The 23,630-nt window shown below is 44.9% G+C and overlaps 1 protein-coding gene across 2 annotated transcripts in view; it reads right to left on the bottom strand.

Annotated features, from left to right (window-relative positions):
- The window catches only part of LOC123759639 (receptor-type tyrosine-protein phosphatase T), a 138,171-nt gene that overhangs the window by 44,588 nt on the left and 69,953 nt on the right, over window positions 1-23,630 (bottom strand). For both annotated transcript variants that reach the window (XM_069328917.1, XM_069328916.1), the window contains exons 15-16: window positions 19,193-19,510; window positions 9,119-9,336 (exon numbers count right to left, since the gene is read on the bottom strand). In XM_069328917.1, coding sequence (XP_069185018.1) covers window positions 9,119-9,336; window positions 19,193-19,510 — 536 coding nt within the window. The remainder of the gene's footprint in view (window positions 1-9,118; window positions 9,337-19,192; window positions 19,511-23,630) is intronic.

Below are 23,630 nucleotides of genomic sequence, written 5' to 3'. Positions count from 1 at the left end.
AGTGATATTGTGGTAGGACGCCTGCCCTGGGAACAGACGCTTGGTCAGAGGCGTGGCAGCTTTGGTCGAGAGGAGACATGTGTTTTAAGTTAAGTCCGTGGTTATTGTTATTTTAGCTAATACTCGGTTAATTCTCTGGTTAGATGATTGTTTATTTATTCCATTAATTAATTCATGTGCTGGTGATATTGCTCATTGCTTAATAAGGATTTTTGTTTATATTATTGCATGCTAAAGAATATTTCTGGCTATTATCTGTACCATTTAATTGTTATGTTTGTCATCCTTAGCGTAGATACATTGTTTCCCCAAGTTATGCAGTGTTTTTTTCCTTTACCCCTAGACACCTGTTGGCAAGGCTGATTTAATATAATTAATCACTGCAGGGAAAGAACCGTACTAAGTCTCAAGGGTTGTAACAGTCACCTTGAAGGTCCACCTCACATTCAAGGTGAGATGGACACCTTACTCACACCTCCAACACACCTTACTCCACCTTACATCACACCTTACTCATTATCTAAGTGTAGTTACAGGATGAGTTATGCTCGTAGTGTAGCATTATATGGCAAAGAGTGGCTCAGTAATTTGCATTAAAGGTATGAATTCCTTCTGAAACTTCCATACTCAGACCAATTCTGGTGGCTAATAACGATAATTAATCACCACGTTTACGTTATTTTACAATGACATTACTGTTCCCACGAGTCCATCAAGTACCTGTACTTCCAAACATATTAATAACGACGTTACGTTAATGGAACAGTGGAGTCTTCGTGTGAGTCGATCAACACGGATCGAAGTTAATTACTTTGACTTCCTGGAACCCGTCAATTACCTGCCCACTGACCGATAATTACAACAGACAATACTCTAATTCTTGTCCGGCTTATGGCTAGGCTCCTTGAGACTACCGCAGCTGTTCCTAGGAGATAATTAACCCCAAACGTGTCTTACGTTACTCAAGTCGTTAAAGAACAATTTCTCTATAAGCAATGGGTGTTCCCTTGGTTATGTTACATTAATTGCCTCGCGATCACCTCACGGAATACTGGACTTCGATGTCCACCAGATAAACAGGAAAATATATAACCCAAGTACTCGTCTCAACCGAGTTCACCCACAACAATGATAAATCACAGTGATTTACGTTACAATCCGGTTGCAATTACAATACTGCAGAACACTAGTAAATAACGCTCAGTGCTCTAACACACTAGAACACGGCCCCACAATGATTTACTGACTGCAATAACACACGGTGATTGATCAACACTAGCAACAATCACCAACAATTACAACCCCTTTGCAATTAGTTATGTTAGTTTAGGTTAGGTTAAGATAGGTTAGGTTGGGTAGGTTAGGTTCAGTCAACTATCTACGTTAGTTTTAACTCAAATGAAAAACGATTTACTCCTGCATAGTGAAATTAATAGCTTTATCATTTCATAAGAAAAAATACTTGAAAAATATATAAATTCAGGAAAACTTGGCTTATTAGGCAAATCGCGCCTTGCACAGTAGGCCGAGTACTGCATTCTGGCTACTAGGTACAACATATATATTATATATATATATATATATATATATATATATATATATATATATATATATATATATATATATATATATATATATATATATATATATATATATGCAATTGACGATCACAAAACACTGATCATTTTATGCGGAAAATCCACAGAGAAATATGAAATGAGGTGAACGTTTCGGCTTTGTTAAAGCCTTTGTCAACACCAGACTGACCCAGACTGACAGACTGGTCAGTCTGGTGTTGACAAAGGCTTTAACAAAGCCGAAACGTTCACCTCATTTCATATTTCTCTGTGGATTTTCCGCATATATATATATATATATATATATATATATATATATATATATATATATATATATATATATATATATATATATATATATATATATATATATATAACAGCACTTGTCACAGCCCTGGGGAATACAACAAGAAATAACCACACACTGTTATCACTCCACAATAATCAAACGCCAGGAATCCCTGGTGTTACACACGGACACTATTACCTGTGCACTTATAACCAGTACTGGACTTCCACACCTGCAAAAGATTACATCACATGGAACACGATAAACATCATGAATGAATTAACAATAATTCTACCAGAGTGGAATATACAATTACTTGGACATCCCTACCGTCCTTGGCTAAGCTATGTAAAATCTGTTCCCGTGTGCACCCACACACACACACACATGTACGTCTGCCCACACCAGACATAAGTCCCTCTGGACTGACAAGATGTCAACAAGGGTGAAAATCTCACACGTTCCCACTTCACCTCACCCCTAAGGGTGCTTGGATGACAATGGGACGGAACACCTGATCTCGAATTTAGGCTTAGAGAATATAAATCACCAAACACACACAAGGTACTTACTCTCAGTTACACAGCCGACTCACTCACGCTCACACATGTGTCCTACCATACATCAGGCACCCAGCTGTAGGGTGGCTGGCTCAAGTTGGAGGAGGCTAGACTGAGCTGGTACCTCGTACAGTGGTGTTCGTATATAGATAACTCGGCGCGTCTTTTTAACCTTCCTCACACACACCACATGGTTCGGTTTGTACACTCCCGACCGGTGAAGCGGTGCGTTCGTACACGGATGGTGCGTTCACGCCTAGCGTCACTTCTCACGAATTTCTATGGGAAAACCTGCCCCTGACATAATATTTTCCCGTTCACTCGACTGCTACAAGGCACTAGCAGGATGCAGAACGTCTGTATTATCACTGGGGTGAGGACCCACGAGTCTGTTGCTGCTCATATAACAATTACCCACGACCCACGTTATTCAAATGGCCTACTCACTAAAGTTCCTATCTTTCTCCCTCTCGAATCACGACAGCCGCTGGATTCTGTAGCAGAGGTCATCGTAGTTGTGGTGGAGGTGGAGCTTGTGGAGCAGTCAGCCGCCACGACGTCTTCTTAATTAATTTTGGCCAGATTGAGCAGGGAAGCATCAGGACAAGTTGGCGGCTGATTTCAGAATGAACTTTCAGGCAGGAATGCCGGCGATTCCCGCGTCCTCCTCAAAAGAACCAATCAGAGGGAGGCACACAGCGGCCTACCTCTCTCAACCAATCAGAGACGGGCTACTAGGCCTGCAGGGGACTCCAAGATGGCTGGCTGCCGTTGCCATAGAGACGAGGCTGGTGGCATGGGGGCGACCTGCATCACCATGCTGCCTTGCGTCCCGTGCAAATCCTCTGGCTTCCTCACTCTACACAATAAGAGTTGTTGCTCGCTCTATCTTCTTCCACAAACGTGCTACCACGGCCATGGTAGCATATTTGGATTGCTGATGACTGGGGCTCTCACATGAGCCCAAACACAAGATGATTCGGGTACGGGTTAACAAACTTAGTGCCGTGCACTTGCCCGTGCACTTGCCAAGTGCACCGGCCGCCACAGGCATTAAAACCAGTGGAAGTTTAACTGGTTCAACCCATCCCCTAACACTTTTGGCCTAAACCGCCACCATCTTTTTTAACTTGGTACAACTATCTACCACTTTGTTTGCGAAAGGGAATTTGCGGTTGGCTTCCTGTGGGGCCAACCAAGTGGTGGATACTTGGTTGGTTTGGCCTTGAGTAATTACCTTAGGGTAGTTACAAGATGAGAACTACGCTCGTAGTGTCCTGTCTTCCTAATACTCTTTGTTGTATAACGCTTTGAAACTACTGACGGTTTTGGCGTACACCACATTCTCACTTAGCTTGTTTCAACCATCTACCACTCTGTTTGCAAAAGAAAATTTTCTTTTTGTTTCATGTGCCATGTCCAGTGGCAGTTTTACGCCAGTATCTTTGTGCCTCCGGTGGACTATTTGTGTTTTGCTCTGGTTTCCCTGGATTCCTGTTGCTGGGCAAGTGTTTTTCATGTCGTCTGCAGTGTCCTATGGTCTAGCCAGCATACAGTCTACCCTCATGCCCATGATGTGTATCAGTATACCGACCAATATGAGTCTGTCTTTGCTTATTTGTCTTAGGCTGTTCTTTGGGTGGGAGGGTTTTCTTGGTCTATTTTTGCCTTGATCAATGCGGTGTTTCCTCATCCCTGGTTGGTGCCCTTTCTTCCTTCCTTCTCCATGGGAACACAGCTTCAGGAAGCCACAAGGGGCTACCCCACAGTAAATCAGCATTGAATGAAATGAAATGCCATTTTCCGGAGGTTCCCTGGAGCTACTTGGCTAATATGTGAATCATTAGACCGGGGCATTAGTCTATGGAGTTCAACCTAACAAGGGACCACGAGCCAGAATCTGGCCCCCCCCTCAGAGAGGCAAAGGGAGCAATTGCAATGGTAAACACCTCTGTGGATGGGTTTTTCTTATCTGCCATCGATCTGGGTTAGGCACCCAGAAAGGTAGGCATAACAAAACAGACCCCACATAGTAAGAAAATTGCAACCGAAAACTGAACAGAGGCAGAACTCCCTTCAATCCCCTAGGAAACAAACAAACGTCACACCATGTAGTTGCTCCGTTCGTCCGTGCAGCCCTACCCACACAGAAGGGGGGGGGGAGGCTACCTAGCACTCCAGTTCGAAAGATAAGCAACAAAACAACACGAAAATCCGCCGACCGGAGGGAGGGTTGCCAGAAAGCCTCCGGGGCTCACCCAGAAAACGATGTTTCATTACATTCAATGCTGATTTTCTGTGGGGAGCCCCTTCGGCTCCCTGGAGATACCCAACCAAAGATAAGGAAAAGAGGGACTTACCCGGGAGGCGGCCACCACACACTCAACACAAAGACGAGACAACTGGCTGCAACCTGCGACCCAAAGCAACACAGGAACGCCCAGGAGCCAGATTCACGAAAGCACTTACGCAAGCACTTACGAACGTGTACATCTTTCCTCAATCTTTGACGGCTTTGGTTATTTTTATTAAACAGTTTACAAGCATGAAAACTTACCATTCAACTGTTGTTATTGTTATAAACAGCCTCCTGGTGCTTTGGAGCTCATTAACTGTTAAATAATTGGAAACAAAGCCGCCAAAGATTGAGAAAAGATGTACCGGTTCGTAAGTGCATGCGTAAGTGCTTTCGTGAATCTGGCCCCAGGAGCAGAAACGTTAACAAAAAAATAACAGGCGGCCGGAACCCTGTTCGACCCGCGCCCGAATATCAGCCCAAGACACGTTGCCAAACATGGCAGCCAACGCAGCAAACTTCCTATCATCATGCGCCGGAGGATAGACCGCAGGCCAGCTAGACTTAATAACCCTGGGGACGACTTGAGAGACCCGAGCCCGTGGAACAAGGAACAAGGGAAACCAGATCAATCCAAAGTGCATCCCCAGGCACAGTGGCTGAAGCGCGCAGATAATGGGGAAGAGCCGCAACCGAACACAACACATGATGCACCCTCCGGCCTAATCAACCAAGCATCAATGACCCAAAGATTCCTCTGGAATGCAGCTGTCTCGTTCTTCGCCAGAAAAGAAGAAGGCTGCAACGAAACAAACCGACTACCGAAAGGCCGAAAGAGAAGAAACCCTTGCGCTGGAGGAGAGAGAGAGAAGCTCACGAACCCAACTCCCAGAGTCCAATGCCAACAGAAACAGAGCCTTGGAAAAATAATCTTGAACCGAAGGGACCACCACGAACTGAGGCGAGGAAAGATAGGAGAGCACCCTGTTCAAGAACCAGAACGGCTCAGGCAGCGCATAAGCAGGCCAGAGGTTAAACAAAGCACAAGAAAGCTTACAGAATGGGACAGAAGTGATATATACCCTGAACTCAACCTGGAGTGACTCCGCCAGCATTGCACGATACAAGGTGACAGTATTAGGCATTAAATGACGATCCTGAAAAAGCAAGACAAAACGACAAGACAACATGATCAGAAATAGATGACCTGACGAAGTGCAGGGAAAGAAGCTTGCCCCGCCAGACTCGAACCCCCCTGAAGGAGGAGCCGCCCAACGCCACCACAGGCCGGAGGACACGACCCGAAATACCCACGAATTGTGGGATCAGGCGAGAGCTAACAGCGAGTCTTCCCCACTCCTATCGCGAAAGGCCCAACGCTCCTTACGAGATGCCGGCCGACGAACAGGGCAATCATCACGCCGACCAGACGACGCCAGCTCCGAAGGCAACGTCGGCTCAGAAGCTGGCACCAATGGCCCATCCCGACCAGTGGAAGCCTGAGCCCTGGCACGACTCTTCCAAGAATACCGAGAACGGCTGCCCCCAGAGAACCAACAAGTCCCACCTAGGACGACAACTAGATAAAGCCGCCTGCAGAAACTGTGCGATAGGAAACTCCGCAAACAGCAACGGATATAACGGTGATGAAAACCTAAGAACCAGGGCCCAAGCGGATTCCAAAGAGAGAGCGAGCACAGCCTGATGGCATGTGAGGTGAGAAGCAAAGAACAGAGACACTACCTTCTTCAGGATAGGTACAAACAGCTTCAACAGCGCGGCCGATGCCCAAACCACCGAGGTCAGCACACCAGATGAAGGCCCGGCACTTAATGCCTCCACATCCTCTTCAAAACATTCCAAAAACAGCTCGAGATGGGAAAAGAAGCGCAAGACCAAAGCCAAATGCCCATTGGCGCGCAAAACCTCAGCAACCATGGGCGCCGAAAGGGTAGGAACCTGCACGTACAGCTGCACAAGGCCAACATCCCAAGAAAGCACAAGCACGCATTAAGGCACTCAAATGTGCCCCCAGGTAAACTTGCAGAATGGTAGAAGTTTCTTGCCACTCAAGCATGCAGGTCCAACAGAATCCATGCCACGCCCCTAACGAAAAGAATGGGCAGTCTGCCAGCCAGGAAGACTCCAGGACCTCCAAACGCACCCAATACGGGGACGAAGAACCAAACTCAAATAAGGACGGATCCATCACGGAGGCCTCCTAGTCTCGTACGAGGTACGCAGCAAGAGCCTCCCAAATCTCCTTAGGTGAGATTCGAGAGTCAAAAAACCTCCAGAATGACGAGGTCGAGGAACCCAAAGGAGTCCGGAACCGAACCCAGGGAGGAGCCGATCCCCAATCATACTCATACAGGGAAGGGGAGTAAGAAAACCCCTCCTTCTGCAACAATAAGCCCCACGAAGAAGGCATCAACACCTAAGCGGGATCAAAGGGGGGTCTAAGACCCCCAGGCCGATTCCTCCCCAGCCCTGGGATCCCCCAAGTTGGGACCGGGGGCAGAGCAGGCCTCCATACCCTCTACCCCTGAAGAAAAGGCAGAGTCCAGGGAAAAGGCGGAAAAGAAGGGGGCCTGCTGGTGGGACCCAGAAGCCTCGGTAGGAGGAACTGGCTAGAATGCCTTCGTCCCCAACCCAAACGGGGCAGCCCCCGAAGCTGCCCAAGTCTCATTACCAACTAAAACATGCCCTGATTCCGAAACCCTCAGACGTTTGGGAGCCAGAAGCAGGTGGGGAGGTGCAGGATAAACAACAGGAGAAGGACCAGGAAGCACGGACTGAACCAAAGTCGAAACGACTAATGCCCCCAGGTCCAATTCCCTATAACCAAAGCGAGGCATCCACGTGGGGAAACTAACCTAGCAGGTTGCAGCAACCTAAACCTAGCATGCAATGCGGATGCTGCCTGTACCCTAACAGTAATGTCATAAGAATAGTACTGGAGAATAAGCAGAAAACACGACTCACAAGACTCCGGGTCAAAGGTATTGTTGACCCAGCAGGCAGCATAACGGAGGCAAAAGAGATGATTGTCACCCTGAGACAAGGGGACACAGCAACCTTCAAACCCTCAGGAGGTGGGCTGGAACCCTGAAGACACAGCCATAGGTCCACTGAGCCCCGACAGTGTTTTACCAGGGCCCATAGGCTGACTGCTATGGCACTGCAACACCCAGGCAAGGTGTTGCTAACCGGTTACGACTCAAGGCTAACAAGGGGCAGATTAAAACGCTGAAACCCCCTGCTTCGTGTCCAATCACGAGGGCCTAGCAGAGGACCACCAAAATATTATATATGGAACTATAGCCACACCAAGCAGACCACCACCAGGCAAGAAAACAAACCCCAAAGAAAACTCCCGCAAAAGTACAACATCCCCAGAAGAAACAGGAACCAGCCACTGTACAACACCTTGATGCCCCAACCAGCACGATACCACATCCTACCCAACGGCCAAACAAGGGTCACAAGGCTGGCCCCAAGGGTGGGGTAAATGCCTAACAGCAAAAGTCCCCTCAGAAATGGTTCCCGAAAAGGAACCAAAGGAACAGGGAAAAGAACCCTAACATGCAAGGGTAGTACTCACGGAGTGCCTAGGAAAGGATGCACCTAAGTGCATGCAGCCCCTGTAGAGGACACCTGGCCACCAAACAAAGAAACCGCAGAGGACACTACAAAGGCAAACACTGCTTGGAAAGCGAGGCCAGAGAAGACGTCCGCCTCAGTTTGCATTAGCTGACGATCTGGAGTGCTAGGTAGCCGGCGCAGGGACGTCCGGGGCTCCTCCTCCCCTTCTCTGGAAGGTGAAGGCTGAGCGGACGAGCGGCGCAACTGCAAGGTGTGAAGTTTGCTTGTTTCCTTCGGATTGGAGGGAGTTTTGCCTCTCTTCGGTTTTTGCTTGCAACTTTTTTACCATGTGGGGTTGGTTTTGTTATGCTTACCTTTCTGGATGCCTAACCGTGGTCGATGGCCGGTAAGGAAAACCCACAACCACAGGGGGGGGGGGGGGGGTCGTTCCAGGGCCATTGTTCCCTGTGCCTCTCTGAGGGGGGCCAGGTTCTGGCTCGTGGTCCCCTGTAGGCTGAACTCCATAGACTAATACCCCGGTCTAATGATTCGCATATTAGTCCGATAGTGTCAGGGAGCCGAAGGGGCTCCCCACAGAAAATGCAATTGTTAGCCTGTGTAAATGAAGCATGGATTATTCTAACAGCTATGAAAGAGTTAATAATTATCCATGACAGCGTAATAAATAATTTTTAACGAGAGCATAAGGAAATTTGTCATGAAGTCTCTGAATAACATGCAAAGTTCCTTATACAGCTTTCTGTATGGGTGTTGAAATAAATGAATAACCACTTGATGTTTATTTACTTACCCCAAATTCGTATTCTTGTCCAGAGACTAAGCCTGTGATGGTGTGGCAGTGATCATACACTGCTGATGTTGGGCACTTGACTAGTAAATAATATCCTCTATCATGATAACTATAAAAATCACTAAGTAAACCATAGCTGGGACAGGGATCATTCCATAACAGCTGGACAGTTTTACTGTCGATGACACTGGCAGTCAGATTTTGTACAGGTGGTGGCTCTGAAGTAAGAAAAAAAAAGTTGAATGTAATGAAATCCCAGTTTTTGGGTGAGCCCCAAAGACTCCCTGAAGCTATCCAAATTCATATAGTGGTATATTAGTTGAGGTCATCAGTCAAGAGTTCTTATGCCTATCGGGGACCACGAGCCAGAACCCGAGCCCCCAGATTCTTGGCTTTTGAAATCCAACGAGAGATCCAACAGAGCCTGTCAACACGCAAGACGTGAGATGAATAACATACAAACCACCTCCCGGAGGATCGGTCCAAACAGCATCAAAAGCCAATCCGAAGACAGTTCCAGAAGATCAAAGAATCGCAAGACAGACGCCAAGTGACTGCAAGTCCGCAAGTCTTCAGCCACCAAAACAACCGAAAGAGTGGGAATCAGAGCATGAAGCTGCACCAGACCAACATCACGATGAAGCGCAGGGGTGAAAAGGCACTCATTGAGAGAGAGACTAAAAGAGAGCCCCTCTCCACAAAAGAACACCTGCAACACCATGGGAACCTCCCCACTCAAGTGTGAGAGTACGACAAAAGCTGTGCTAAGCCCCAAAAGAAAAGAGAAAGTCTGCCAGCCAAGAAGACTGGAACCTCGAAACATGCATAATAGGGGAAAGAACAACCGAACTCAAAAGGAGACTGAAGCCATCACCAAGGCATAAACAGGGTCTCGCCGAAGGAAAGCTCCAAGAGCCTTCCGAACCTCTGCAAAAGAAAACCAGGAGAAAAAAACCCTCTGGAAGGACGAATCCGAAGAACCCAAAGGCATCCGGAAACGAACTCTGGGGTGCCCCATCCAACTCAAACTCGAAGGGAAGGAGGGCACCAGAAACCCTACCCAGCAGAAGAACCCACTGCGGGGGTCAAGCAGAACCCAAAAGCTCCACTCAAACTGCCCCCAGTAAGGTACGGGATTAAAAGTCATTTTAATGGGTCGTGCGTTTTAATATTAAATAATTAATTAGAAATATTAAAACGCACGACCCAGCAGCAAGGAATCAAGCCTTCACGATAAAATATCGCCAAGATCTGATTCGTGATCAGATATACAAGGCAGAAAATGAAATCAAAGACAACAAAGCGCAACTACTTCATGCTACAAACGAATGGAGAAACAGCAACATCGACGAAAGTCTCCGTACTCGCATTGAACAACACCTCGACATCCTCACAGACCGACATCACCTCAGCACTGAAACAAGGATAATCAAGAAACTAACAACGTTATCTGGAGGACCTATGGCAATTCCACGACCAAGAGATGGCTTCCTGAACCTTGCAGGAATCAACCTCACTGAGGACCAAGTCACTCTCCTAAATCTGGGTATAAACTGTCACGTTATGTCCAGATCGAGTAAGATGGCCCGGAAAGTGGAGTTGGAGATTCTGTTGGACGACATATTCGACCTCGAAGCACAAAAGAAGGTCACCACCAAAGATACCTTACAAGCAGAACTTATTGCGGAAGGAGGAAAGAACCGAGGCAACTACAGAAGCACCATACTGTCCCCCGAGCTCAAAGCGGCAGCTAAGAGCCTTCGTGAGAACAAGGAGATAGTTGTCAGGAGAGGCGACAAGTCGCCAATATACGTCATTCTTAAAAAAGACGAATATCTGGCAAAAATGAACCTCATACTCTCTGACCAAACTAAATTCCAAAGGGTAACGAAGGACACTACAGCCGAACTGAAAGCAAAGGTCAACAAATTGATCGAAACTGTGAACAACAAGAAATCTGGACTCCTGAAATCTGGAAAAATTATATATATATATATATATATATATATATATATATATATATATATATATATATATATATATATATATATATATATATATATATATATATATATGCGAACAAGCCAGAATGGTCCCCTGGACAATATGCAACTGAAAACTCACACCCCAGAAGTGACTCGAACCCATACTCCCAGAAGCAACGCAACTGGTATGTACAAGACGCCTTAATCCACTTGACCATCACGACCGGACATAATGAGGTGATAGCCGAGGCTATTTGAACCACCCCACCGCCGGCACTCGGATAGTTATCTTGGGCATAGCATTTGAGGTGATTTGGTAAAATGCTATGCCCAAGATAACTATCCGAGTGCCGGCGGTGGGGTGGTTCAAATAGCCTCGGCTATCACCTCATTATGTCCGGTCGTGATGGTCAAGTGGATTAAGGCGTCTTGTACATACCAGTTGCGTTGCTTCTGGGAGTATGGGTTCGAGTCACTTCTGGGGTGTGAGTTTTCAGTTATATATATATATATATATATATATATATATATATATATATATATATATATATATATATATATATATATATATATATATATATATATATATATATATATTAGTATATTTTGGTAGCAGTCTTTCCTGTAGACATATATTATTAAATATGACCGAAAAAGTAAGATTAATAATTCTAACACGAATTCTCTCAATCTTTCGTACATTACGCTTCACTGTTGGAGGTAAATAAAAAATCAATTCTCCAAAATTCATTTTTATTTCTAGTCTGACGCGACACGGGCGCGTTTCGTAAAACTTATTACATTTTCAAAGACTTTAGTTCACAAATACACAACTGAATAGAACTTATGTATCTCCGATTTTATATCTACATTTGAGTGAGGTGGAAGGGGTGATGTGGCATTAACACAAGACAGAACAAAATGTGGTATTAATAGGGTATTAATTTCATCAACACAAGACAGAACAAGAGTATTAATAGGGTATTAATTTCATCAACACAAGACAGAACACGAAGCAATGGATATTGAATAGAAGTGTTTGTAGAAAGCCTATTGGTCCATATTTCTTGATGCTTCTATATTGGAGCGGAGTCTTGAGGTGGGTAGAATATAGTTGTGCAATAATTGGCTGTTGATTGCTGGTGTTGACTTCTTGATGTGTAGTGCCTCGCAAACGTCAAGCCGCCTGCTATCTCTGTATCTATCGATGATTTCTGTGTTGTTTACTAGGATTTCTCTGGCGATGGTTTGGTTGTGGGAAGAGATTATATGTTCCTTAATGGAGCCCTGTTGCTTATGCATCGTTAAACGCCTAGAAAGAGATATTGTTGTCTTGCCTATATACTGGGTTTTTTGGAGCTTACAGTCCCCAAGTGGGCATTTGAAGGCATAGACGACGTTAGTCTCTTTTAAAGCGTTCTGTTTTGTGTCTGGAGAGTTTCTCATGAGTAGGCTGGCCGTTTTTCTGGTTTTATAGTAAATCGTCAGTTGTATCCTCTGATTTTTGTCTGAAGGGATAACGTTTCTATTAACAATATCTTTCAGGACCCTTTCCTCCGTTTTATGAGCTGTGGAAAAGAAGTTCCTGTAAAATAGTCTAATAGGGGGTATAGGTGTCGTGTTAGTTGTCTCTTCAGCCATGCAACCTCTGAAGAGACAACTAACACAACACCTATACCCCCTATTAGACTATTTTACAGGAACTTCTTTTCCACAGCTCATAAAACGGAGGAAAGGGTCCTGAAAGATATTGTTAATAGAAACGTTATCCCTACAGACAAAAATCAGAGGATACAACTGACGATTTACTATAAAACCAGAAAAACGGCCAGCCTACTCATGAGAAACTCTCCAGACACAAAACAGAACGCTTTAAAAGAGACTAACGTCGTCTATGCCTTCAAATGCCCACTTGGGGACTGTAAGCTCCAAAAAACCCAGTATATAGGCAAGACAACAACATCTCTTTCTAGGCGTTTAACGATGCATAAGCAACAGGGCTCCATTAAGGAACATATAATCTCTTCCCATAACCAAACCATCGCCAGAGAAATCCTAGTAAACAACACAGAAATCATCGATAGATACAGCGATAGCAGGCGGCTTGACGTTTGCGAGGCACTTCACATCAAGAAGTCAACACCAGCAATCAACAGCCAATTATTGCACAACTATATTCTACCCACCTCAAGACTCCGCTCCAATATAGAAGCATCAAGAAATATGGACCAATAGGCTTTCTACAAACACTTCTATTCAATACCCATTGTTTCTGTTCTGTCTTGTGTTGATACTTTTAATACCCTATTAATATCCCCTCTTGTTCTGTCTTGTGTTAATGCCACATCACCCCTCCCACCTCACTCAAATGTAGATATAAAATCAGAGATACGTAAGTTCTAATCAGTTGTGTATTTGTGAAGTCTTTGAAAATGTAATAAGTTTTACGAAACGCGCCCGTGTCGCGTCAGACTAGAAATAAAAATGAATTTTGGAGAAGTGATTTTTGATTTACCTCCAACAGTGAAGCGTAATGTACGAAAGATTGAGAAAATTCGTGTTAGAATTATTAATCTTACTTTTTCGGTCATATTTAATAATATATATATATATATATATATATATATATATATTTTTTTTTTTTTTTTTTTTTTTTTTATAGGAAGGGAGTACCACCTCTAGCTGGAAGAAGGGGGACCCATAGCCTCGGAGGAAACCACGCATAACGCATTAGAGGGAATGTTTAGATCCCCTCCAATACAGTTTCTGTGTGCTTTTCTCCTACCACCCCCTTCCTTGAATATTTTTTGTGCTTTATTATGCATTTGATGGTTACAAGATATACATGGGTTGATACAAAAATAATAATGCAAAAAGGTGCTTAAAGGTTATGGATCTCTTGAAGAACACAACAATGGGAAACATTGATGAATGTCACAGACGGGTTCGATCATTGTTGCAAGTCAAACACTTCTTCGAATTCCTCTGAAGTTGGACTAGTGCCCAAGACGCAACAGGCATTTCCCCTCTGAATCGCAACACTGAGGCGCTGGAACAAGAAACTTTTTGCTCTCTGGTCTTTTGTAGCGCTGATCAATTTGTCCCCCAATTCCTTCAGGAACTTCAATGCACATTTTCCCCACGAACCGAGGGTCTCCGAGCCGATCGGAACAAAGCTGTAGCAGTGTGCTAGACCTCTGTATTTAATAATTTTCTGCGATTCCCTGAAAGAAGCAGCACCACCGCTTTCACGTGTGCTGTAGTGGAGGTAGGTACTGGCCAGTGTGGCAGCACACGTGTAGTCCCATACCACTTGCTTACCATCCTTCCAAGGTAGCAAGGTGACCCCATCAGGGCGCTTCTGAGGGTCGTTAGGTCTGGATAAGTGTGGTTCTCTTTGCGCTGGGCAGCGGGCTGTGGCGAGGCTCCTCTTGATGATGTCGTTGACTTCTTCATGTCTTGCAATTTTACCCTGTGATTTACGACATACCAGACCATGACGACCATATTGGTCTGCCATCGCAGTTCCGCAGATGCACCTATGTTCGGTGAGGATGGGGGCGGCAAGGCGAAGGGCAACTCCAATGCGGAGAGCGTCATGACTGAGGTGAGTTCCCAGGGCTGCATTGGGCACAGCAAATAAAAAATCCCCGGCGTGGGGTGCTGTTACCGCTAGGAGGCGGGCTTTGTTTTCAGCATCAGCGTTGTCAATCATTGCTGTGACAGTCTTTTCCATTATGGGGCTATCCCAGTGGGCCTGCTTGTGGTCTTTTGGGACTTGTGGTCGGGGTTGAGGGTGTGCAATGGTGTCCCATTGTCTGGCTGCTTCGATGAACGTTTGATCATGAGTTCCCGCTGTCTCTCTCATACGCTCTGGTAGGATCTGCCCTACCAATTCGTTGGCTGCTGTACATGAGGATAAGAATGCTGGAAGTGCTACCTCAGTTGCCTTTCGTATGCCTATCCCTCCAAATCTCACTGGTAGTGTTGCTTGGTCCCACTGACTGTCATCTAAATCTAGGTTGAGCGCCTTCCTGAATATTGACCTGAGGAGCTCATCATATTGATTTAGAAGTGGGTTGCCAAAAGTTGGTGCACACCTTAAGAAGTATGTTAGCCTGGGCAGGGTAAGGCACTTTGTGAGAAGGTAGAGGGCATCGTGGGAGTCCAAGTCCCCAATTCTCTCTTCCATCCTCTTTAGGTCTCTAAACTTTTCGTCAAGGACTGCAGCAATGGCATTGTGGCCCAGAGGTGCTCCGAGTAGTGTGCTGTCGGTAGGTTTAACGACTGAGGCTTCTGGTAGAACTGATTTCACTGCTCTAATGATTACTTCACTAGATGCAATAATTTCGCACTTGGAGGGGCTAAGAACGAGACCCATGGACTCCCCCCGTGTCTTCACCAGCTGTAAGTCTTCTAGCAGGGAATCTTGTGTGCCTGCCAGAGTGCCATCATCCAGGAACCAGATGTTGAGCTCGCTGGACAGTCTGGTTGTAATTTCTCGAACCGCTATGCAAAAGAGGAACGGTGCAAGTGGGTCACCCTGTTGAATTCCCTCTGCTGAGGTGACTTCATGTTTGCCAAACAGGAGGGTTGAGTCTTTGCTGTAGCCTGCTGACACAAACGGGAGAATGCTTGGGCAATGTTCCTGGACTGCAGTGAGGATTGCTTCCCTTTTGACCGAGTTGAAAGCGTTTTTAAAATCTAATTTTACTACTGCCTGGTCTTCAGTAAGAGAGCTAATGTAGGCTCGTGCAGCATGAGCCGCTGCTTCACAGCCTTGGGGGACTCCAAACCCCAGCTGGTTGGGTTGCAGCATGGTGGCTGCTTCCGTTCGGATACTTCTGACAGCAGCCCTTGCAACTAGGCGGCGAAGGGTATTACCAACGGCAATGGGTCTGATTCCTCCCCCCTTCTTTTTGAGGGCACATAGGGATGCACCAAAGAAGAATGGTTTGATTTCATCAGGGATTAACCCGGCGAGGCAGTTGTTGACAAACGTTGTGATTTCTGTCAGGAGCGCTTCTGCAGCTGGGCCAAGAACAGGGTTCACCATTTCCTTCACATGTTGAGGTCTTACCCCTGTGTAGCCTCCTGAGGAGCCCGGGGGAAATGAAACGATAGCTTTATAAACCTCTGACTCCCGGAGGACGAGAGGTTCCTGATTAGGGGCGAGCCTGACCTGTGGGGGAGGTCCACCTACGGCCCTGACGGGGTGTTTTTCTCTCAGTGCTTGGGCTGTGGTTTCATCCCTGGGCAAAATTTTGTCCTCACTTGTGATTAACCTGAGTGCCCCGACTGTATTGCCCTCTTCAATTTTCTTGCTGACTTGGGTACCTAATTTTCTGTTGTCGCTGATTGTCGTACTAGGTCTGCCTCGGCGGTGTTTGGTGTGTTTGGGGAGGCGGACTAGGTTGTCAACCCTAGGAAAATCCCTAATTGCTTTATTGACGGATGAGGCCAGTGTCTTGCCTCCTCTGTCTGGTACACCTAAGCATGCATTGCCAAAAAGTAACAGATTGTGCCAGGCTTTGATGGTATCAGGTGCATTAAGGTTATTTGACCCTCTGTTGACTTTTGCGATGAGGTCCGTGTATTTCCCTGCAGCAAAAGGGCGAGAGGCCTTTGGGATGTGGGTGAGTGTCCTGGTTGACGTTGCTTTAATTGCCTCTAGCAGGTCGTCTGTTGCAATGTAATCTGTTGCGATTTGTACTGGTGCAACAGGCTCCTGAGTGCTGCCTCCTCCCACGGGAGGCCTCCCTGACCCAGGACAGTCACCATGCTGGCGTATGACTCTGGAGACAGAGTTGATGCTGACGATGTTTCCACAACCACTGCATGTTCACTGACCACTGAGCAACCACTGACGATGTTCCCACAACCACCACATATATATATATAATCCACATTGTTAAAAAAATTGCAACCGGGAGTGCTTCTGCTCTCACACACGGATCCCGCAGCCTCTCTGAGACACAAATTTCTGTGTGTATTGAAGGGCGAAGAGGTAGAACAGCTTGTTGACAGAGCCCGGGTGCATGGGGGGATTTGTGTAAAACTCCGGTTTGTGTCTCGGAGAGGCCGCGGGATCCGTGTGAGAGCAGTAGCACTCCCGGTTGCAATTCATTTAACCATGTCGTGGCGCAATCGACTAAGGCGAGTCTGGGCTCATCCTGGACGTAAGGTCGAACCCTCATCACGGCTCTTGTGGTTTTCTCTATTTGATGTATCACGCTACTGTGATTTCTGTGTGTATTGAAGTTCTGGGTAGGCCCAGAACTACATTCACATTGACTGATGCCAAAGTCTAATATATCCATATCAGCCTGGATAGCTCCACAAAAAAGCATAGAAAACACTCAAATACAAATAAAATATAACACATTCAATGTGTGCAGTTACATCTTCATGCAAAACATGCCAGGCTAGGCTAAACTCTGATAATTAGTTAGATTATTACACCATAATAATCATTACAATTATTATTACATGAGATTATTATGATGTATACTACATCAGAACTTCTTAGTTGTTGTAATCATGCATGAATATGTATAGTTATATATAATAAAGATACAGTATTATAACAGCAAGAAACCAGCATTGAATGTAATGAAATACCAATTTCTGGTTAAGCCCCAGTGGTTCCCTAAAGCTTTCTCAATGAGATGACTTTCAACTACTAGATTGCATCAGCCATGGAGTTCAGCCTACCAGGGTCCAGCTTCAGAACCTGGCCCTTCACAGCTGTACAGGGATCATGGGACATTACCACATCACCAGGGAAGGCACCCAGAAAGTCAGTGAACCAATACAGACCACAGCTAGTGTTCAAAAAGCACTGAAGTCTCACAACCCGGCTAATGAATTCCCCCAACAGTGTAAGCAAATAATACAAAATCTCTTGAAACAAATGTGCACTCATTCACCCCATTCTTCCCACTTATTTAGGGAGGGAGGAGGGGTCGGGTCCCACGCTATCCACTGGCTTGAGCATTTACAGTAGTTCCAGAGGAGATGCACACACAAAACTTCCCTAACCGATGCCTGTCGAGTAAAGTTCCTTTTCACTTTCAGATCTATGACAAATTTAGTCACTGGATTTATATTTTGGTTGAGCCTTCTTCACGATCGGTGGTTTACCAGATGGCTACTAGTTAACGTGTGCGCTTAACACTAATGCTATGGCCTGGGACCAAATAACAAGAAACTATAAGAGCAGAGGATAACCTCAGGAGGAGAATGACCCAAGTTGAGGCACAAACTGAGCCCCAACTGCTAGCAAGTGAAACAATCCAAAGACATGCATATGATTCTGTAACCCAAAAAGTTCACTTTAGCAAACAGAGTGGTAGACAGAACAAGTTAAGTGAGAAGGTGTGAGACCAAAACCATCAGTAGTTTCAAAGCGGTATATGGCAAAGAGTACTGGGAAGACGGGAAGACAGGAGCTTAGCTCTCATCTTGTAACTACACAGGTGATTATACTTGGGTAATTACATGCGAACATTCACTAATAGCATGAACCCACATCATAATGAAATGGAAAGTTTATAAGGAAAACACGAGACATCAAACTCAATAATGATATTGAGGGAAGAGACAAAATAAATGTGAAGTGGGCAGCTCCTTATTACTGCACTCAGTTGACATGTAAATGCTGGTGGAGGTCATAGATAGCTGTCAGGGAGGCCACCTAGCAGTTAGCAGAGGAGTGCTCAGCAATCACTTTTACACTGATAAGTACTTGGAGGGATTTTGAATGTAAAGGGTAAATGAATGAACGTTTTGGAGGTCATTCCAAGCTTGATAGCATCTGTCTTCAATGTAGATTTTTCCTTTGCTCAAGTATGACCCAGCAGGGCAACTTTGAGAATGTTAAACACACAGTTAATATAATACTGTACACCAAATGGAATTGGTATTACAAATGCTATTACACTTGTTGAAGACTGTTACAATTGCTATACTTTGGAAAAAGCCAGAATTACAATCATTACTACATTGTCCTGTGTGAAGAGACAAAACATTATTAGTGTCACATGTTACAATTAGTGAACAATATTACTGTCATATTTTAAAATCTTACTTGAGGATCTAGTAGTGAAATCTATGGAGGTAACATTTCCATTACCAGCATCATTCTTTACTTGTGCAGTGACCTTGTAGTTTTGGCCAGCAATTGCATCAGGGAATTTCACAGTCACTCTTCCATCAGCGGAGACCAACCCATTCTGCGATAGTTCATGAACTGATTTGTTACAGGTTAGGTTTGTTTGTATTGTGACGATGTAGGTCAGGTTTGGTCCATTGTAGTTTTCACAGTTGCCAGATATTTGAAAATCACACTTCATTTTGTTATAATAGTAACTACTACATTTCAATCCCATCACGTTCACGTCTGGCACTGTAGAGGAGTTAACTGGTTAATAATGGTAATAGTGATGGGCACAAAATGCTTAAAACACTGTAAACAACAAGACTTTATAAAATCCTTACAGGGAAAATGTTATCTACGATTAAAGTCTAAAGTGTTGCTCCACAGTAATATTACAAGACAGATGCAGGCAAAAGTTACAAACTTAACATCTAAAAATCACTCAAAATATATACTATACACAAAAATACAAGTTTACATATCAATGTACTTATCACAAATATTGATAATATATACATATGTGTGATGTGCATATAATTACATAAGTGTTGTTGCAGAAAAAAATTATGCTTGTAGTATCCCATCTTCCTTATAATCTCTTTCATATGAAGTTTTCAAGTTTCCAATGGTTCTGATAAACATTTCTTTTTTGTCTTAGTTTTAGTCTATTTAATACTTAAGCCGTCCTCTTATCTCTTGTGTTTCAGATTCAGTAGCTACTTCATTAGATGTCTTTGCTCCTGTTTAATTTATTGATACGCTATTTGGAATACGGTCCCAAAATAATTGTTGTGTACAGTGTTCTGATTTCAATCTTATGATATCATTATTTATTTAAGTATATCTCCATAACTGCTGCAATGTTAGCTTTTATTTTTATTATTTTCAACCTTTTTATTTTATTTAATGTCAGTTTGTTCTATTCGAACAGCATATTAGAGTGTACTGTATTACATAAATACAGATACAGGATGAGAGCTACACACCTGGTGCCCTGACTTAATATCACTGATTCAGTGCCATACTACAGCCCGTCCTCCAAACAAAGACCCAAAAATGATTCCATGCACCCGCCAAACCCCCTGTTTATGAATGAAAAACGGTTTACATACGAATCAACTGATTTCGTTCGAACGCTTCCGGAACAAGTGCTTCACTGACGACTTTTGTTCGAACCACAACGCTATAAATGATTCACCCACGTACTACAAATACAAATAATCGTCAACAGAACCTAAACATCTAACCTAATTTGTGAATGCGTCTGCGGGGTGTAATGCACTTGAGTTGAGAGTGGGTTGTACTACTAGCTGACATCAGTCGCGAAGTTCTTATTGGCCTATTGGAAACCTGAACCTGAACGAGTCAGAACCTGAACCGCTCGGAGAGACACAGGGAGCAGTGGCAATATGAACACCTTACATTTATAGATAATCATGTCTGCCACCCTTAGTAAAGGCACCCAGAAAGTCAACAAAACAAAACTGACTACTGCATGGTTAGAACGAGACTGCAGCCTCAACATTTGCCAAAAGAATTCCCCTAACAATGAAAACAAACCGCCAAAATTTCGCGAAACTAGCACGAGCCAGTTTTCCCACCTTCCCTCCTTGTTTTGGGGGAAGAGGGAGGCGGACCAGGTCAGGCGGCTCTTCCCACCCTCAGTTCTTATGATGGAATATTTCGATGCCTGGGAGAGGGATGGTGTGTCATCTCCAATTTTTTAATAAAGTGATACTCTAGATGAATTGATATCTGGGTCCAGTGATGATGCTTCTGATACAAGTAGCATAGATGATGGTTGCGCCCTAGCTTCGGTGGGGTGCAGATGTGTTGCCTGAACTCTCTGGCAGTTGGTGGTTTGCCAGTTTGGCTGGTTGGGGGGCGTTTGTGTCTGCCCGCCTGTGCTGACGTGGAGTTCACGATGGGGGTCCCTTTTCCCACTGTAGTGCGGGCTCAGTCTGTGGGCCTCGAATTTTCTGTGCGGGGCTGGGCGACCCGGAGATAGCGCTGGTGTGTGATTTGCTTTCTGTCCCTGTGATGGACATTTATGGAGTCGAGTTGGTAACAGCACGTTGGGCGATCGTGAAGTTTACGGAGGAGTTGGCGTATCGGGAATTTCTCCGTCGCTACGAGGGGCGGACCTTACCCCTGCCAGATGGTGCGGGCACTGTGACCCCTCTCTGATTGGAGTGGTGCCCTCACTTACGTCAGTGTACATGGGGCGCCATTGGAGTTTCCGGAGGGTCTGCTATGGCGGTACTTCGGCCGGTTTGGCGCCGTAGTTAGTGTGCAGTTACACATGATATCTTCCAGTCCACTCAAGGGTGTGAGGACTAACATTAGCACCCTGGGCATGCGGCTCCGGGCAGACATTCCGTCCTCTGTGCGACTTATGGGATACAACGTTCGGGTGTTTTACGCCTGCCAGCCTCGGAAGTGTTATCGTTGTGGCCTCTTGGGCCATCAGGCTGCTGGCTGTTCTGCGCCTGCCGTTGCGCCCGTGAACCTCTTCAGTGAGGAGGATTTTCCATCGCTTCTTGTGGAGGAGGCTTTGGTGGATGAGGACGTCTCTTCAGCCGCGGATGTGCCCCGTGTCGACTGTTGCGCCGACTGTTGCACCCCCTGTTGTTGTTCTTACGACATGAGTACACCTAAATCCTTTACATTGTCTTTTCGTTCTATGTTATGATTTGACTGCATTTTGTATGTGGGTTTCCGTTTTTATATTTTAATTTTTTCCGTAGCGCATGAGCTGGAACTTATCTTCATTAAACGCCACATTATTTTCTGTAGCCCATAGAAAGACCTGATTTACATCTAATTGGAAGTTTGCCGTGTCCTCTATGTTGTCTACTCTCATAAAAAAACCTAGCGTCAAGTGCAAAGAAAGATACAGTACTATAGATTTTGTGTCCTTGTTTATGTCCAATATGAGGATGAAAAAAAAGTACTGGAGCAAGCACGGTACCCTGGGGGACTGAGCTCTTCACGATTGATGAACCGGATTTTATTTTGTTGACTATTACACATTGGGTTTTGTTGGTCAGGAAATTGTAGATCCATCTGCCTATTTTTCCGGTAATACCTTTTGAACGCATTTTTTGTACAATAACACCATGGTCACATTTGTCAAAAGCTTTTGCGAAATCTGTAAATTACATCATCTATGCAGAGTGCATAAACATACTGTCTAAGGCTTCTTCAAAATCCAGTGGGGATAGGGTGATATCTGATATATGATTTGATGTTGGTACCACATCCATAAAAAAATCCTTTGGATTATCAATCTTCAGTTAGATTCGAACAAACCATGTTCGACTTCCAAAATCCCCGCGCCCGAATATCAGCCCAAGACATGTTGCCAAACACGGCAGCCAATGCAGCAAACTTTCCAACGTCATGGGCACGAGGATAGACCGCAGGCTGGTTAGTTAATAACCCTGCGAACGACCTGGGAGACCTGAGCCCTGGAACAGGGAACGAGGGAAACCGCATCAACCCAAAGCGCATCCCCAGGCACTGAAGCCGAAGAACGCAGATAACGGCGAAGAGCCGGAACCGGACACAACACACGATGCCCCCCTGGCCTGACCAACCAAGCATCAATGACCCAAGGACCCCTCCAGAAAGCAGCCGTCTTGTTCTTCGCCAGAAAAGAAGTGACCCGGACCCGACCCCCAGAGGCCAATGCCAACAGAAACAAGCCGCGGAAAAACAATCTTGAACCGAAGAGGCCACACAAAACTTCTTTGTTTGAGTTTGGCCTCTTCCTAGACTGATTCCATTTTGTTTATCTTTTGTCTGTGGCCCCTCTAACAATTTATGTTGAACCAGTTCTGTTTTCTAGTTCTGCCTCTGTTGGCATAAATTGTTTTCGTGCCTTCATCATATATTTCATAAAACTTGGCATGCATCTCATTTACTGCCTTGCCTAACAACAAGTCTTTCCAGTCAAATTTATTAAAGAACTTTTTAAGTTCATCATAGTGTTCTCTCCTTAAATCAAGTTTTCAACTTCTTCGTTTTCTGTATTCTCTTCCAGATTATTGCACATTCCATAATTTATTTCCATAAGGACAGGGTCACTCTTACTCACGGGGGGGGAGGGGAAAGTACTGAATGTCAAATCTCTTCTTATGTCCTGGTGAATATATTTCCCTCCTACATCCTGCCCGAAACGATGTGCGTAATGGTGGCTTTAGGCATAGGTCTATCCATAAATCCAACATTCTGTTTGTAACTCATCTTGTATGTATATACTTTTACCTGAATAAACATTTGATTTGATTTGAATACCAGATCCTGCACTGAAAGAACATCTCCTTTCCTAATTCTTGTAGCTTGCTTAACGTGTTGATATACGAAT

Source organism: Procambarus clarkii, chromosome 22 (genome assembly GCF_040958095.1).
Source record: "Procambarus clarkii isolate CNS0578487 chromosome 22, FALCON_Pclarkii_2.0, whole genome shotgun sequence".
Taxonomy (NCBI): domain Eukaryota; kingdom Metazoa; phylum Arthropoda; class Malacostraca; order Decapoda; family Cambaridae; genus Procambarus; species Procambarus clarkii.
The sequence above is the reverse complement of the archived record's forward strand: the minus strand, read 5'-3'. Positions and strand labels throughout refer to the sequence as shown.